The sequence below is a fragment of the Pteropus alecto genome, unplaced genomic scaffold, assembly GCF_000325575.1.
Source record: "Pteropus alecto unplaced genomic scaffold, ASM32557v1 scaffold113, whole genome shotgun sequence".
Classification (NCBI taxonomy): Eukaryota; Metazoa; Chordata; class Mammalia; order Chiroptera; family Pteropodidae; genus Pteropus; species Pteropus alecto.
Genome location: NW_006433949.1, coordinates 8,443,687 through 8,459,189, shown reverse-complemented (window position 1 = coordinate 8,459,189; position 15,503 = coordinate 8,443,687). Strand labels below are relative to the sequence as shown.

Genomic DNA, 15,503 nt, shown 5'->3' with positions numbered 1-15,503 from the left:
TTCGGCAGACTGGCTGCTGACCGGGCGTGGGGAGCGGTGGCCAGTGCGTTTGTTTGCTGTGGTTTGGGCACCAACTCTGAGGAGCTTCATGGTGGGGAGGGGGCTTGGTCATTGTTCCCCAGGCAGCTTCCTGCCGTCCAGAAGGCTCCCTTTCCCACGGTGGAGGAGGCTCACCCTGTTCTCTGTGTTGGCAGGTGAAGGGCGGATGCCCGAGGCAGGGGGGCCGCAGGGAGCACCCGTGGCAGCGGCACTGGCGGCAGGCCTTCCAGCCGCACTTAGCAGCATCGCCACAGCAACCGGGGACCAGACGGCCGCAGCCTAGGCAGAGGCGAGTGGGCAGAGGCGAGTGGACGGCTTCCCATCATCGGGAGGACGGGGAATGACTGCCACGAATCAGGCCTGGCCGCAGCCCGGGGAGGGGGTGTGTCACTAGAGGGCGGGCTCGGCCACCCCCTGCAGCAGGAGCGCCATGCTGGCTGCAGAAGAGGCGCTGGGGCAGGGGCTGCAGTGGGGCCCGACCTTGCCCCACCACCCGCACTGAGTGCAAAAGGGCAGCCGGGCTCCCTCTGCCAGACTCGCCGCCCGCGAGTCTCAGCATCCCTACTCTGTCAGGGCAGAGGGAGAGGTGCCCGTCCGTGCTCCCGCCTGGGCCTGCCGCTGCCAGACCATGGGATGTCGGCAAAGCTCGGAGGAGAAAGAGGCAGCGCGGCGGTCCCGGCGAATTGACCGCCACCTGCGCTCAGAGAGCCAGCGGCAGCGCCGAGAAATCAAGCTGCTCCTGCTGGGCACCAGCAACTCGGGCAAGAGCACCATTGTGAAGCAGATGAAGATCATCCACAGCGGTGGCTTCAACCTGGAGGCCTGCAAGGAGTACAAGCCACTCATCATCTACAACGCCATCGACTCGCTGACCCGCATCATCCGAGCCCTGGCTGCCCTCAAGATTGACTTCCACAACCCTGACCGCGCTTATGATGCTGTGCAGCTCTTCGCGCTGACCGGCCCCGCCGAGAGCAAGGGCGAGATCACGCCCGAGCTACTGGGTGTCATGCGGCGGCTGTGGGCTGATCCTGGGGCTCAGGCCTGCTTCGGCCGCTCCAGTGAGTACCACCTGGAGGACAATGCTGCCTACTATCTGAACGACCTGGAACGCATCGCTGCGCCCGACTACATCCCCACCGTCGAGGACATCCTGCGCTCCCGGGACATGACCACGGGCATCGTGGAGAACAAGTTCACCTTCAAGGAGCTCACCTTCAAGATGGTGGACGTGGGTGGACAGAGGTCAGAGCGCAAAAAGTGGATCCACTGCTTCGAGGGTGTCACGGCCATCATCTTCTGCGTGGAGCTTAGCGGCTACGACCTGAAGCTCTACGAGGACAACCAGACGGTGAGTGGCCAGGCTTTTCCAGGCTTGTTCCTGCCACTGCTGGCTCCTGGGAAGCAGGTGGGCTTCTGGGTGTCGCAGGGCAGGGTGGGAGAGGCTGCCATCAGAAGGGAGCCAGGGAGGCCCCATCAAGGTGTGTCTCTGGGAGCAGGGTGTGGAGCATAGCAGGTTCCATGGGCACCACAGCACCTCAGGGTCATGCCTGGTGTCAGGACATCTGCCCCTGAAGGCAGCTCTCGGTTGATACCCCAGCCTGGGGGTCCCTTCTCTGACCTGGTACCCTGAGCGTTTTCTCTGGATAGAGAGAGAGTCTGCAGCTTCATCGGGTTCGTGAAGAGGCCCGGCCTCTTGGAGAAGGGGAAGCAGCTACAGCCGGCCGTGGAAACAGAAGGCGGGGTTCTTCTCGCTTTCCCTTTGTGCAGCTGGGGTTCTCCCCAGAGCTGTGCCAGGTGGTGATGGTGTCCTTGGGGAGTGGCCTGGGCCAAGGACACCATGTCCATGAGGACAGGCCCACCTCGCTCCCAGCGCTGTGTGGTCTTGGGGTTCCAGCCGCTCTTACTCTTCTGCCTGTCCCCACTTCAGCACCATGTGTCGTTTCTGGCGGGGAGGGCATCTCAGTGGATGAGCAAGGTCAGGCTCCTTGATGAGGCTTTGCAGAGGGCAGAGGGCTTGAGGCTGACCAGGCGGTGAGGCTGTGAAGCAAAGCGAGGTGCCCAAGCTAGGCCATAGGACAGTGCCAGGGCAGGTCAGCCAGCCACACGGGCTCAGCAGTCAGCACTCAGGCTTCTTTTGCCCGTCTCTGCTTTGTCCTGAGGCTGGTGATAGCCTGTGTTCTGAGGCCTTCTAGGGGCCTGTATCTTCAGCTGCTCGTTTGTCATCTCCAGGGCCAGTGTGGCAAATTCCCTCGGCGCTAAGCTGGACTCCCAGAATGACTTCTGGCAGGCTTTGCCCACCAAGCCGGTGCCCACAGGTGTCCTAGGATGCGGGAGGCAGGGTGCCCGAGCCCTGAGTTGGTCCCATGTTTCATGAAGGGATTTGGCTTTCATCTCTGCTCTCTGAACCCATCAACCAAGAGGCGGCCCAAGTGTCCTCAAAGACAGGCCCAGGGCCAGGCCTTCTCCTGCCAGAGGCCCCGCTGGCTCCGCCCAGCCCATCCACGCCTCCTCACTGCCACTTCCTCTTCTCTGCTCTGGCCTTCACGAGCTGCTTTCACGCCTGTGTGCTCTGCTCTCTCCAGCCTTAAGTGCGTGCCCACCCTGCCCGTCGTCTCCCTGCCTGCTTGCCCCTGCTCCTCAGGTCTCATCTCAGGTGTCACCTCCTTGAGCGGCCTCCCCTGACCTCAGTCCATGCTCACACTCCCCTGCATCGCAGTCATTCATTACAGGGTGGATCCCAGTTCATGTGCTAGCGACTGGCTGCACAGCTAGGCTGGGTGGACCGGCAGCCCTCGCATCTCTAGCCTTCTCCTGGCCCTGTCCCTGCAGGGGGTGGGGAGAGGCGCAGTGGGAAGTCCTGGTTTGGGTTGGCTGTAGGATTCTCTGTGAGGCCCATGCTTGCCTCCTGGAGGCAGCCAGACTCTGGGACCATTGAGGGCATTTTCTAAAGGGAGGGGCTGGCAGCCAGGCCTCCCCCCTCCCCACCCTGCCAACCTACTACCACCCGAGTCTCAGCAGGCCTGGGGAGGTGGTTGGTTATTCACCAGAAAAGGAAATTCTCGATGAGAAACTCAAGGCAGCGAGGCTGGAAATTCACTGGATTCCAAATGGTTCTGACCTTTCATGCTCTACCAGCAATATCTCAGGAGGGAAAACAAACAGGCTGCTAAGGAAAGACAATACCCTCCACAATTCCTCCTGCCGGCTGGGGCTGGCCGAGGAGGTGGGCCGGCCGCCCAGAGGAGAGCCGGGCCAGACAGCAAGGAGAGCCTGCCTCTCCCGGCGCCTCCAAGCAGCTCCTGTCACTGCCTCTGGCATGCCTCTTCCATGCCCCTGCCCTCCTCCCGCCTCCTGCCACTGGGACTGGAATGGGGCCGCCACCCCTGCCTTCTCCTTTTGGAGGGCCCAGAACTGTTTTCTCTGGGCCCCGGAGAAGGCAAGGCAGCCAAGAACAAGCCATGCTGATTTTTACAGAAACCAAAGGAGTCTGGGGGCCCAGTGCCAGGCTCCGGACACAGTTCCTCAGAGCTCTTCTATCCCACTCAGCTTCAAGGCCTCCTCTTCCCCTGACAGAGGACTGGCAGAGCCCCCCGTCCCCACGCCTGGCGGAGGAGCCACAGCCCCCCACCCGCCCGCTGGCATTTGCGTCAGCACGTTGCCAAGGGTAACGTCAGGATCTCCGGGCTCCTGGGCGTGCGGGGCTGCAGCAAGCACAGGGCAGCACCTGGGCAAGGGAAGGCAGATTCCAGAGGGTTCTCAGACCATGGCAACGAGCCATGTCTAGCCTCAAGGATTCCCAGCCCTCATCCCAGAAGAATTTCATGGGTTCCCATCCCCCCATGCAGTCCAAGAGCACGCAGGGGCACCAAAGTCAGGTGGGCCTCCACTGTCCTTACATGGGGCTCCCTAAGACAGCACGGGAGGACAGAGCATGGTCCAGGGATGTGTCACCTGACGTCATATTGGGGCAGCAGCTGTGCCTACTGGCCTACTGCCCCTGTCACTAGTAGGGGGATAGGTAGGGGCACCCAGGCTTAAGACAGGTTAAAAGTCAAGCTGGGCTCGGCCCAGGCCTGTAGCTGGCAGCAGCCATGGGCCCTCTCTGAGCCACACCTGCTGCCTGAGGAAAGCCAGGCTGCCCTGCCCTGGGCTGTCCTCTGCAGGAGCACTACTTCCGGGCATCTTAGCATTCCTTCTCTGCCTGTCCCATGGCCCCTTCCAGGAGTAAAGAAGGACAGGGTTTTAAATTCAGAGGCTTAGCCAAGGCCCGACTCACCACAGGAGCCCCAGAGGCAATGCGCCTGAGGGCCTGCTACAGGCTCCTCACTCAGCTGCCAGTGGTCATAGGGGCTCTGCTGCTGCTTCTTTAGTGGCCTGGCAGATGGGACCCCAACAGCCTGCTGGGAACCTCAGGAAAGCAGGAAAAAGGGGGTCACTTGCCGCCCAGCCTCAGCCTGCACATCTGCTAATGGACTGTGTGGCTTCTTAATAGTGGAAGGAGCCTTCAGAAGAGACAGATTAAAAGGCCTGGCTGTAAAGTGTCAAAGTGCTCCCATGTGAAAACCCACAGGGGCTTGCTCACTGCCCATTTCCTGGTGAATCCGTTGGTGTTCCCAGCCCTGTGGTGGGCCTGTCGTGCACCTGTTGTGTGCCTGCCATGTACTTGCTGTGCAGGTGTAAGCCCCTGGCTGGGGGCAAGATGCCAAGGTGAGCCTGACTATCCCAGTGACATAAGGAACTGGGGAAGGTACACTCACAATCAGCAGTCACAGTATCATTTCTACAAACCCTCATGCTGCCTGGGGACACCTGTCCCCTCCTTCAGAACCCAGCAGGTAGCAGTTCCCAGGGGTGTCCCCCCTTGCTCTCATGCAGGTGGTCTGGGCCATAGCAAGGCTAGCTGCAGGAGGCCTGGTGTCCCCACTGCTCACCCAACAGATAGCTGGTTGACATGAATCAAGGCAGGTACCTTGGGGGACAGGTAGGACATAGGACATGCCATTTAGGTGGTCAGATTCTGCAGGTGGCAGGGGCTACACAGCCAGACTCCAGACTAGGAGGTCTCCGCTCCCAGCCTTGACCAAGGGCCCCTCCTCTCCCTGGGCCCTCAGCCTCTCCCAACCCCTGCACAGGCGGCAGCCCCTTTGTCCTCTCACCTTGTACAACCTGTGCTGTGGGCACAGGCCTGGCACACAGTGGCACACAGCAGACGTTTGCGAACTGGGCAGGAGGTGGGCAGGTTTGGGAAGAGCCAGAGTTCAGGGCCCTGGCTTCTGGGCGCACAGCCACTGGGACCCTCGGCCCTTCCGGGGAAGCTGCCGCACCTGCTTGGCCCTAAGGGGTATGTGCAGTGCGCTCCTGAGGGGGAGGCTACCTGAGACTGTCTGTCCTACAGTGTGTACTGACACCCCTACCGTGTGCTTCGTCGTTAAGCCCAAAAAAGGAGCATTTTTGCGCTTTAAAAGTGGCGTTGTGTCACGAGATGGCATGTCGAGGTGACGCGTCGTACTGCGGTGAGACAGGCTTTCTCCTATTGATAACAGACCAAAAGAGGTGATTGCAAATGGGAAGTAGCTAGATGTGATGGTGCCCCAGCTTAGATTTGGAAGGGACCTGGCAGATCCTGTAGTGTCCTTAACCAGTCTCCTTTGCAGGTGAGGGAACTGACATCCAGAGAACATCCATTGTATCCCAGGGCTGAGTCTGGCTCTCAGAAAGGCCCTGGCACTGTGCCTCAGGGATCTCAGAAGACTCCAGAATCCCCACACCCTGTGGGTACAGGTTGCTTCAAGGAGGGCCTTGGGACATAGACTGACTTCCAGATCTTGGGGCTGGAGGTTGTCCACAGGGAATGAGGTGGGGGGCTGCCGTGTGACCAGCCTTCCTGTAGGAAAGGTGCAGGGCAGTCAGCTGGGCTCGAGAGACTTGAGTGGCCATCAGGGTTGGCACTACCCACCACCCCCACCCTATTAGCGGCAGGACCACAGGGAGTCTGAGTAGAGCAGGTCCCCGTTCTGTCTTCAGTTCATGACCCAGTCAAGGACATAAATCCAGGAATCCTGCCATGGGGACTTGGGATAGTGCCAGAGAGACATGCCATTGACCTGTCTAGAGGCCACCAGTCTTCCCCCAGCAGGCCCTGGCCTCCCCAAGCAGCTCCTTCCAATCTCATGATGTACCAGGACCACATGCCGCTTGTCTGCAGCCCATGACAAGCATGGTGATCCTGGAACAGCAGAGACCTGCTAGACCAGAGCAGGAGCTGGGGCCCGGCCAGCAAAGGAACCTGGGTTCCCTCGAAATGGACAGCCCCAGGGCAGAGCTGAGAGGCTCTGCAGAGGCCAAGGCAGTGAGGAGGCCAGGCCCTCAGCGGGTCCGTGACGGCACCGCCCTCGGAAGGCATAGGCAGGCACAGGGCTCAGCTGGCCAGACGCTCTCCCCGGCCCGTGTCTCTCTAGAAGCTCAGACCAGCTCTTTATCTCTGTGACCCATTCTCTCTTCTAGGAGATGTGGCCGCTACTAGGGGGACCGTCATGCACTCATAACTGGATTGCTGATGGCCCTGAGGCACTGCCAGCACTTGTGAACAGCGCCCGCTCCAAGCAGGTTCCTCAGCCTTGGACCCACTAAGGTCCCTTGCTCTGTTGCCTGGCCCTTGTCTTGACCCTAATGAGGCTAAGGCCATCTGGTTCTCACCTCAGTGGACCCTGTGTCTGAGCTCGTGGTCTCCACTCAGTGATTGGCCAACGGTGATGAGTAGCTCCTCCCTAGGGCCCTGGACTTCACATAGTTCAAGTGGGGTGCTGGCTCTAGCCCCTGACGGGCAGGGGCGAGGTGGAGGGAAGGTGAAAAGGCAGCGGCAGCCGGCAGCCACCCCTCCCCTGCGCACGGCCCGGCACCTGACTGTGGCTCTTAGTACTTGCCCACTGACATTTCACTTCCTTGGACTAAGACCTCCTTCTCTCTGCTCCCAGGGAGACATGCAGCCATCAAGGCTTCTGTCAACAGCAGCTTCCTCCGTTCCTCCTCCCCTGTTACACTGGGAGCTTCTGAGGTCTCCCATTCCCTGTCAACTTTTGTGCTGGGCTCCCTGCCCTGAGTAAGTCTTCCGTCAGATGTCAGATGTCGGCTGAACAAAAAGGACAAGGCAGTGCCCTGGGCTCACGCCTACCCGCCGCTCAATATGTTCCGCCCGTCCACCACCCCTCCACACACTGCATGGTAGGGTTTTAGGGTCCTACTAGGGCCCTGTCTCATCACTGTGGACGTGGCTCTGCTATTGAGCATATCAGCTTCCCTTCCACGGTGGCTGCCTCCTGCTGTCGCTAGAGGCCCCCCGCTCCTAGGCACAGTCTGTCACAGAACCAGCTGGGCAGCAGCAGGGACACCATCCCCATCACTGCAGCTCTTCCACCATGACACACTTTACCACGTGCCTTGGCAGAACCTTTATGGGAATGTCATGGTGGTCCTCGCATCTCTGAGACTGCTGGTCCTCCCAAATCAGCAAGCTGACCTGCGTGGGCTCAGGTGTGGGCCTCCCGCATAGGCACATTGGGGTCAGCCGCTTGCCCTAGTGCTGACAAGCCTGTGTAGGCAGAGCGGGCCCCGCCTGCAGAAGAGGGCGCGGAGACTAGGGTTAGCGGGGCAGAACCTCCTTCTCATACTGGCAGCTTAAAGTCAGCCAGGTAGGATTAGTAATTGTAGCACAGAACTCAGCAGACACTTCAAGTCAGCCTCCTCCCAGCGGTTATTAAACATTCACCAGCCTACCAGGGCCATAACTCCCAACCTGGCTCCCAACCCGTTATCAGTGAATTAGAGGATTCACTGTCCGAGTCTTTCTGAAGAGCCAGGCAGCGTCTCTGTTTTTCAGCCTCCTCTGTGACTCCTCAGCAATTCCCTACTCTGGCCCTGTGACCGCACGTGTTATTTCCGTTCACGTTCATCCCGACTGAGAACTGTAATTTGCCAGAGTGGCTCCCCGCTCATCTGCTACCCCCCTTCCCGTTCTCCCCAGGCAGATTTACAAGAATCGTTCTGCGCAGAGAAGCAGACTCGAAGCTGGGTTGTTCTGCTTTCTCTCTGTCAGCACGTTAGCAGACTAGCATGAGACCATCTGCTCAAGCTGGGGCCCATCCTGTGTTCTTCTCCATCTGGGAGAGAAAAGCCTGTGATACTCAGGAAGCATCCCTTACACACCTAGTATATGCAGTGAGTCACCGCCTAGGGACGGAGACGAGTGTCCCTTCCTCCCCTGAAGTCAGCATCGAGCAGTCCCTGGAGGACCAGAGCGGCTCCCCCAGTACCCACTTCCATTGGCCCCCCGCTCACTATGGCCTGGCCTCAAGCTCCCCCGCCCCCCACTGCCTTTGATGCAGTCGTATGAGTCCAGAAATGCCAGGAAGCCCTCCTCTGCCCCAGGGACCAACTTGCAGGAAAAAGGAGGTCCCAGACATCAGGAGCAGGGCCTGGAAGGATCGGGTGGATATAAGCTGGTAATCTGGACTTGATCTGGACCTCTCAGTATCCAGCCTGGGCCATGGGGGCTGTGGGAACAGCCAACAGAGGCAGGACTGAGGAGCTGTTTGGGGATCATGGGGAGCTAGGACTCCGGGCACCTTGTGGAAAGGGCAAGGTCCCAGGTGCTGCGGCCAATCCTCAATGCAATCGGGGGCGGGGGTGGGAGCGGACATTGCTGCCTGTGCGCCCTGCATTGATAGAGCTGAAGTTTGCCAGGGCTTCTGCAACCTCCACATCTGTGTGCTTCCCCCTCTGCCACTTGATTCGCTCTCAGTGATGCCTCTGACCGGCGGAACGCCTCCATTCTGCCCTTACCAGGAGCTTCGGGACAGAGGAACTTCATAGCCTGCATCCTGCTAAGCCACTGGGCCCGCACAATAATTAATGTTCTAAGCACATGGCTCTGCTCTTGTGTACACGTCAGAACACCTCTGGGTTTTAAGACGCAGATTATTATTGTTTTAAGGGACTTTTATAGGTCTATGGCCATGCCACCCTGAACAAGCCCGATCCCGTCTGATCTCGGAAGCTAAGCAGGGTCGGGCCTGGTTAGTACTTGGATGGGAGACCACCTAGGGAGACCAGGTGCTGTAGGCGTAAAAAATTTTAAAAATTGAGGATCGTAAGCTGACAAAGTCCTTGCAGTCTGTGAGGTCAACCAAGGGTTGCCTCGCCTAAAAAAAATAATTAATTAATTAATTAATTAATTAAGGGACTTTTATGATCTGAGAACTGAAAAACAACCTCCCCCTCTTCAAGAACAGACTCTAGGGAGGAGGCTGAGAGCATGGGAAGTGTTCCCTCGGCAGCTGGCATAATGGGGGCATAGATGGAGTGTCCACCACCCATGGCAGTCCCACAGCTGGCCCTGAACAACACCAAGAAATGCTACTAGACTAACAGGATGTGGTTTGTTTTTTTTTTTCACCCATCTGTACAGCCTCCCAAGGCCCCACTGGCTCTATCTAGAGTTTCTGGGGAGATAAGAAAAACAGCTAAAGGAAGGGGCCCTGGGCATCTGAGGGGACACCTAGGTTGGAGCAAAAGGTGCCCCTACTCCTGCACGTGGTCCGGACTGAACCAGTGTCCTCAGACCCAGAAGACAAGCTCAGACTGGCCCAGGAGCCTGGGAGGCTGGGCTGCAGCTCACCCCCATCTTGTCTTCATCACCCCCTGCTTGGCATCTCCACTCATGCACTTTCTCTAATTTTATTAATAAAACTACAGTCAGCCAGAGACGCTGTGAAAGGAAAATGAAAACCTCAGGTCCTGAGGTTCCTGGCGACACCAGCCCCAGGCCACACCCTGCACACCTCTTCTGCCCTTCGTTACCCTGGAAAGGCTGAGGGCACCTTGATCCCCAGGCCAGCGTGGCCCGTAAGGCTGCACAGCCTCCCTTCAGCAGGGACAGGTGGAGCAGGGGAGTCTGTGACCTGCTCAATATTCCCCCAAAGCCATAGCCTCTGGCTCCTGAGTCCCAGGCTCCAGGAAACTGGGTCTGGAGCTAATTACCATCTTCTAAGGAAACAAAACACTCTGGAACAGCTGACCAAGGCAACCTGTGGTTCTTGGGCAGTTTCCCGCCACTAAAGGGGGACATCAGTGTCATGGCCTCTAGTTCAGTGCCCTCTGCACTCCCAAGTACGCAGTCCCCTCTGGCTCTTCTCAGCCTCATCTGCCGGAGGACAGGGCCTCTGGGGGTGAGGGGGAACAGCTTCTGGCCAGACATGGCCCTTGGCCCTGCACAGCCTCAGCTTGGACGAGCTACTCTGGTCTCGGCTTCCTCATCTATAAAGTGGGATGGGCCCTCAGCTCAAGGACAAAAGGACATAGTCGCAACAATACCAGATATTACCTGTGTCTGTGCAAGGCGCCCACAGCACCCAGAACTGTGGGGCTCATGCTCTGATAAAGGAGAGTGCTGAGCGTTAGAGCATAGGCCCTTGGGGGCTGGGCGGGTCAGCGACCCTCTCCTGGGTCCCCACGGCCTGGTTCAGGTGGCTGGGAAGCCTGTATGGGAACAGGAGTGCCCTCCTGCCATTTCGTTTTCCTCTCACAGGAGACAGCCACGGGGTCTCCTGGACAAGCAAATGGGCTGAGCCCAAGTACAGCATGGGCCGCCCACCCACTCAAGGCCAGCCCACCACAGAACAGGCTGGGGCCATGTGTGGCCCAAGCTGATCCCATTTCCCCAGTGTGGGCAGAAGGAAAGGCCCATCCCCTCCTCAGCCTGTCCCTAGTGCCTCTGTCACCCTATAAGACCTCCGTGGAGCCCACTGGCATCTGTCTTACTCCCTAACCCCCAGTACTGCACCAGCCTCCTGAGGCCAGACTGCAAGTGCCCTTCAGGACATGGCATCACAGAGGCCAGAGGCCCCACTGAATCAGAATGGGATGTTGCTGGTCAGGCCTATCATGCTCTCTTCTGATGTCCAGACCTAGTGGGCTGGCCTTTTATAGCCTTTTATAGCCCCTTTTATAGACCAGGGACCTGGCATAGGAGTCTCAGAGCAAAGATGCTGGCACACTGCCAGGCCTGGCACAAGATGTTTCTACTAGGGGCATCCCAGCCCCCAGCTGCAGTGGTACCTGGGTAGATCTTTTCTGGACAGCAAAGAGCCCTTGGGGACCAGAGACCTAGCTGTCCTCCAGAGCTACAGGGGGCATGGATCAAGACACTATGTGTGATCCCAGGCTGGACTCAGAGAAATCGAGACTATGACCTACTGACTGGTCTGGCCTTTGGCACACCCTCCCCCCAAACCTTATCCCTGCTCCCACCCAATGCTCTGTCTGCAGGCACAGCTTCTGTGGCTCTGGCCCCTCTCCTAAGCTGTACAACCCATTACCCCTAGTGAACACACAGGCGCAAGACCCAGAAATGGCCCACCCAGCCTGTCTTACCACTCCGCCTTGCCTCATCTGAGAGGCTCGGGTAGTGCCAGCCAGAGTGTGCACTGGGAGAGCACTGTCAACTGCTGAGAACCTAGCTGGACATGGGTGTGTCAACGACAGTAACGTCCTGCACAAGCTACATTCTTTCATGTTTTATTTTTCACATTTCTGCTCACAACCTACTACTTAGATTTTATAGCCCACCCGTAGACTGCAGCGTAAATTGTGGTCTTGAGTCCGATCGTTGATCACCATCCAGAAAGTTTCATCTCAGAGAGTGCTCAGAGGTGAGCCAGGCCCTTGGTTCTCGGTCTGGGCAGTCCCTGTGACTGATGGGGGCTGGGAAGTGGCTGTGCTGTGTACACATCAGCCTCTTGGCTACTGTTTACACATTTTGTGACCAGGTCATAAGCCAGGGACGGAGAAGTCATTTTCTTTCCTAGAACAGCTGCTTAGGACCATCAGGAAGACCTTGTCCTGGTGCTCCGATCCCTCATGAACTTCTGCCAGCTCCTCTAAAGGACCCGTTCTCAGCCCTAGTGGCCTGCCTGGCACCCGCCGGCCCACCACATCCTGGGCACGATAAAGTCATCAGTCGCTGCCTCAGGCACATGCAGTGTTGGGCCCTGGGCCAGGAGCAGCCGTTCCCAGGCTTAAGGCCTCTGTCGTGGCAATGTCTGGGAGCCATGGAGGGTCCCAGGGACCTGCACATTTCCCAGATCTCGTCCCAGTTGTGTGGCTGCACCAACGCACCCGTGGGCATCCTTCCCGGGAGAGGCTCTGTTCCTTCGATCAAATTCTCAGTGGAGCCAAGACTCCGGAAGGGTGCACTTGCCCGGCACCCCCACTTCCTGCAGAGGGAGAAGCCAGGGCTAGGACAGTGATGACCCAAATATTTTTTTTAAGGATGAGCATTTCTGAAATCCCTCTTGTTAGCCACAGGCAGAGGGTCCCCACTGAGATGTCTAACCCCGCCCCCAACCTTTCATGTCCCTGCAGGAACTGGCCCTAGCCTACTGCCAGTGGTTTTATCAGCTTTTGCTTAGAGGTGTGGCCGGGGGACGGGGGTGGCCAGGAGTGCAGGAGTGCATGCCTTGCTGCGTAGTGTCAGACAAGAGTGTTAGGCTAGGGGGTTCGGGGGCGGGGGTTCTCTGGCGCTGAAACGGGAGGGGCTTCTTGCACTCTGGTTTCCTCTCGGTAACAGTGGCAGCCTCTAAGCCCCAGGCCAGGTCTTCATCTGTGCTGGCAGCTTTTAGTCTGCCCGCATCTGCCTCCTGCTGTTTGCTAATTTCTCATCAGTGACTGACAGCAGGGGGACTTGGATCAAGCCAGCAAGATTTAACACAAAAACAAATAGAAAAGGGTTCTCATTTCATTTGAAGCAAAAATGGACCGGGGCTTTAGAAAAGGCATTCTTCCCTGAAAGACAGGGGGTGAGGTGTGCTGAAGCTAGAGCAGGCCAGGGGCCTGCTGGGTGGCCAGGGGTCACTTCCCTCTCTGGGCCTGGGTGTGAAATTGATCAGTACATGGAAGCTCCAGACCCTTTGAGAGCAAATGCTCTGAAAAGTGTTGCCCTGGCAATTTGCTGCCCCAGAAATGGGAGTCTTTGAGCCCACCTGAGTCACCCCCTCAAGTTGTAGAAGGCCCACCACTTATGTCACAGCCCGGGGCTCTGACCAACACTCGTGGGGGCAGGAGTGAGGAGTGGCCTTTTCTGGCTCTAAGATCCTGTAAGTTGTTGATTCTGAGGTTCAGTGAGGACGGAAAGCAAGAAGAGTGATACGTTTGGGGCGCCAGGCCTGCGCTGGGGAACGGCACGGCCGACGTGCAGGGCTTGGAGCGTGCCAGTGTTGTGGTTGGCCCGCTCCGACCCCCCAGGGGGACAGCGTGGTCAGATAGGCAAAGCCCCCACCTGGGGAACAAGAACATGCTGACTGCAGGGCCATCTCCAGCTCACACTGGGGCCCTGGGTGGGGCCCTGATCTAGTTTGTGGCCCCAGGGTTGTTGTGTGGCCTACCCGTGTCCATCTGAGTTGCCTAAGTCCAGGCTGGCCTCTGGGCCCCCTCTTCCCTTGCTCAGCTCCTGAGGAGGTGGGGCCATCCATCTAACAGGCCCAGCGTGGGCTCAGCCCAGAGCAGCCGTGTATTGTGGTTGGCCACAGACTAAATGGAAGGGTGAGAGCTGGGTTGACCGCACTCGTATTGTGGCGCTCTGGTTCTCAGGCCTGTGCCGAGCACTGTGGGTGAGGTGGCGGGACCCAGGCCACAGCCCTTTCTCTCGAGGGGCTGATCTCCAGGTGGGAAAACGAGGGCTGGGCAGTGGAAGAAGGCTGGGCCGCTGGGCACTGTATTAGGGTCCTGCACACACAACCCGTGAGACCCCCCAACACACAGATGAGTAAACTCAGGCTCCAAGAACAAGTTGCCCTAGTGGCACAGCTGGTCTGTCACCCACGGGAGAGAGTTGGCTGTCCCCTGCCCAGGGTGCTGTGGGAGCTGGGAGCTGCCACTCTTGCTGTTACTTAGGGGCATCCTAGCACCCTCCACACTGTACAGTGGAAAAACCAGGCATCAGCAAACAGGCTGGCCCAGCAAGTGGGGGGATCGGCAGAGGCGAGGCAGCCTGAGGCCAAACTGCTGCGTGAGGCAGGAAGTAGCCCTCTGCTGTTTCTGGCAGGTTCAAAACACAGGTTTCAGGCTATTAGGGCCTGAGTTACAGCTTCACCGGCAGCCTGTTATCTTGTTTAAACAGCCCTTGCTGTTTGAAGTGGCAGGCCCTGGCGGATGCTGTTACTATGAGCGTTACAATTGTCACTGGATGGGGGAGCAAGGGGACAGGCAAGTGGTGACTCTGACTTCTGGACTCATTGGAACACACCCCCATCCCAGAGAAGCCCCATCTGTCACTGGCCTGAGGCCTGCAGGGCTAATACTCTAAAATGAGTTGTTCCGGAGCCTCCTGTCCATGTTCCCTCCCTGCCCAGGAGTGGAGCAAGAGTCCCCTGGGGTGGGTAGAGGCTGGGAGAAGAGATGGTGAGGGGAGAAGGGAGGGGCAGTGGCCCTTCTCCAACGCCCCTCTCTCATCCCTGGGGGAAGGTTGAGGTGCCCATGGAAACCTGAGGCCCAGGAGTGTCTAATGGCACGAACTGTGCCACCCCTAGTTGCTAATCTTTCCTGCCACTCGCTAATCTCCCTTCTAGCAAGTCCTGTGGCCTCAGGGCTGTCTCTCTGCAGGTGGCAGGCAGCTGCGTGTGGGGGGTGGGGGAGTGGGACAAGCCGAATGGCACGTCCTTTGCCACAGGGACACAGGAGTAGAGTCAGGTCCTGGGCTTCTGTACACAGATCTCCCAGGGGTCAGTCACAAGGAGCAAAAATAGGAAAACAACATCCCAGGCTGCATCCACCAGGACATAGGATCACATAGTTTCTAGTCATTTTAAAGCCAGCAGAGCACCTGCTTATCCACCTCCTTTCCAGTCAGTGTTGCCAGATTGATCCACTGAATGATGGAGCTGAAGTGAGAGAGGACACAGGCCACCTGTCAGTGAAAGGCCAGGACAGCGCACGGCCTGCCACGGGGGAGGGAGGTCCAGCCCTGCTGTCCTCCATGGTCGTCGCCAAATGTTAGTCATGGGAGGAGGAGGCCGGGGACGGGGGGGCTGCCCGCGGCCCACACCCCATCCCTGTCAGACCTCCTGTGGGCCAGACTTGCCCAGGGTAGGTGTACCTGTCCGGGAGGGCGGGCAGAGAGGCACCCATGCCTCCTCTCACCCCAGCCCCCGCGCACGCGGCTCCCACGCCAAATGCCTACCACGCACCATCTGGCCCTGCCTGCCGTAGCCCCGCGTTCGGCAGACCGCCCTGGCGGGGCACTGGAGAGAGCAGTCCCTGCGACAGACAGGCCACCATGCTCACGGCAGACCATGAGCAATGACACGCGGGTCCAAGGGTGCTCAAAGTGTGCAGCAGATTAACAGACAGGGTTAAGGTTGTGACCTGGGGTACGTCAGGCGGGGATGGGAGGGTGGCAGGGAGGGCCTCCG

The 15,503-nt window shown here is 58.6% G+C and overlaps 2 protein-coding genes and 1 non-coding gene across 4 annotated transcripts in view; 2 read left to right on the top strand and 1 right to left on the bottom strand.

Moving 5' to 3' along the window:
• RSPH14 (radial spoke head 14 homolog) overlaps positions 1 to 15,503 on the bottom strand; it is a 79,265-nt gene that overhangs the window by 32,661 nt on the left and 31,101 nt on the right. The gene's annotated exons all lie outside the window — the stretch shown is intronic.
• The window catches only part of GNAZ (G protein subunit alpha z), a 32,238-nt gene continuing 16,910 nt past the window's right edge, over positions 176 to 15,503 (top strand). Inside the window, exons 1-2 of one of the 2 annotated variants that reach the window (XM_015586841.2) lie at positions 176 to 1,390; positions 9,506 to 15,459. In XM_015586841.2, coding sequence (XP_015442327.1) covers positions 668 to 1,390; positions 9,506 to 9,772 — 990 coding nt within the window. In that variant the 5' untranslated portion in view covers positions 176 to 667 and the 3' untranslated portion in view covers positions 9,773 to 15,459. Of the gene's footprint in view, positions 1,391 to 9,505; positions 15,460 to 15,503 lie in introns of those variants that run through there. The other variant, XM_015586840.2, reaches the window with a different exon arrangement.
• Positions 9,044 to 9,162, top strand: LOC112477264. Its single transcript, XR_003045376.1, has one exon. It is a non-coding gene; the product is annotated as a 5S ribosomal RNA (ribosomal RNA).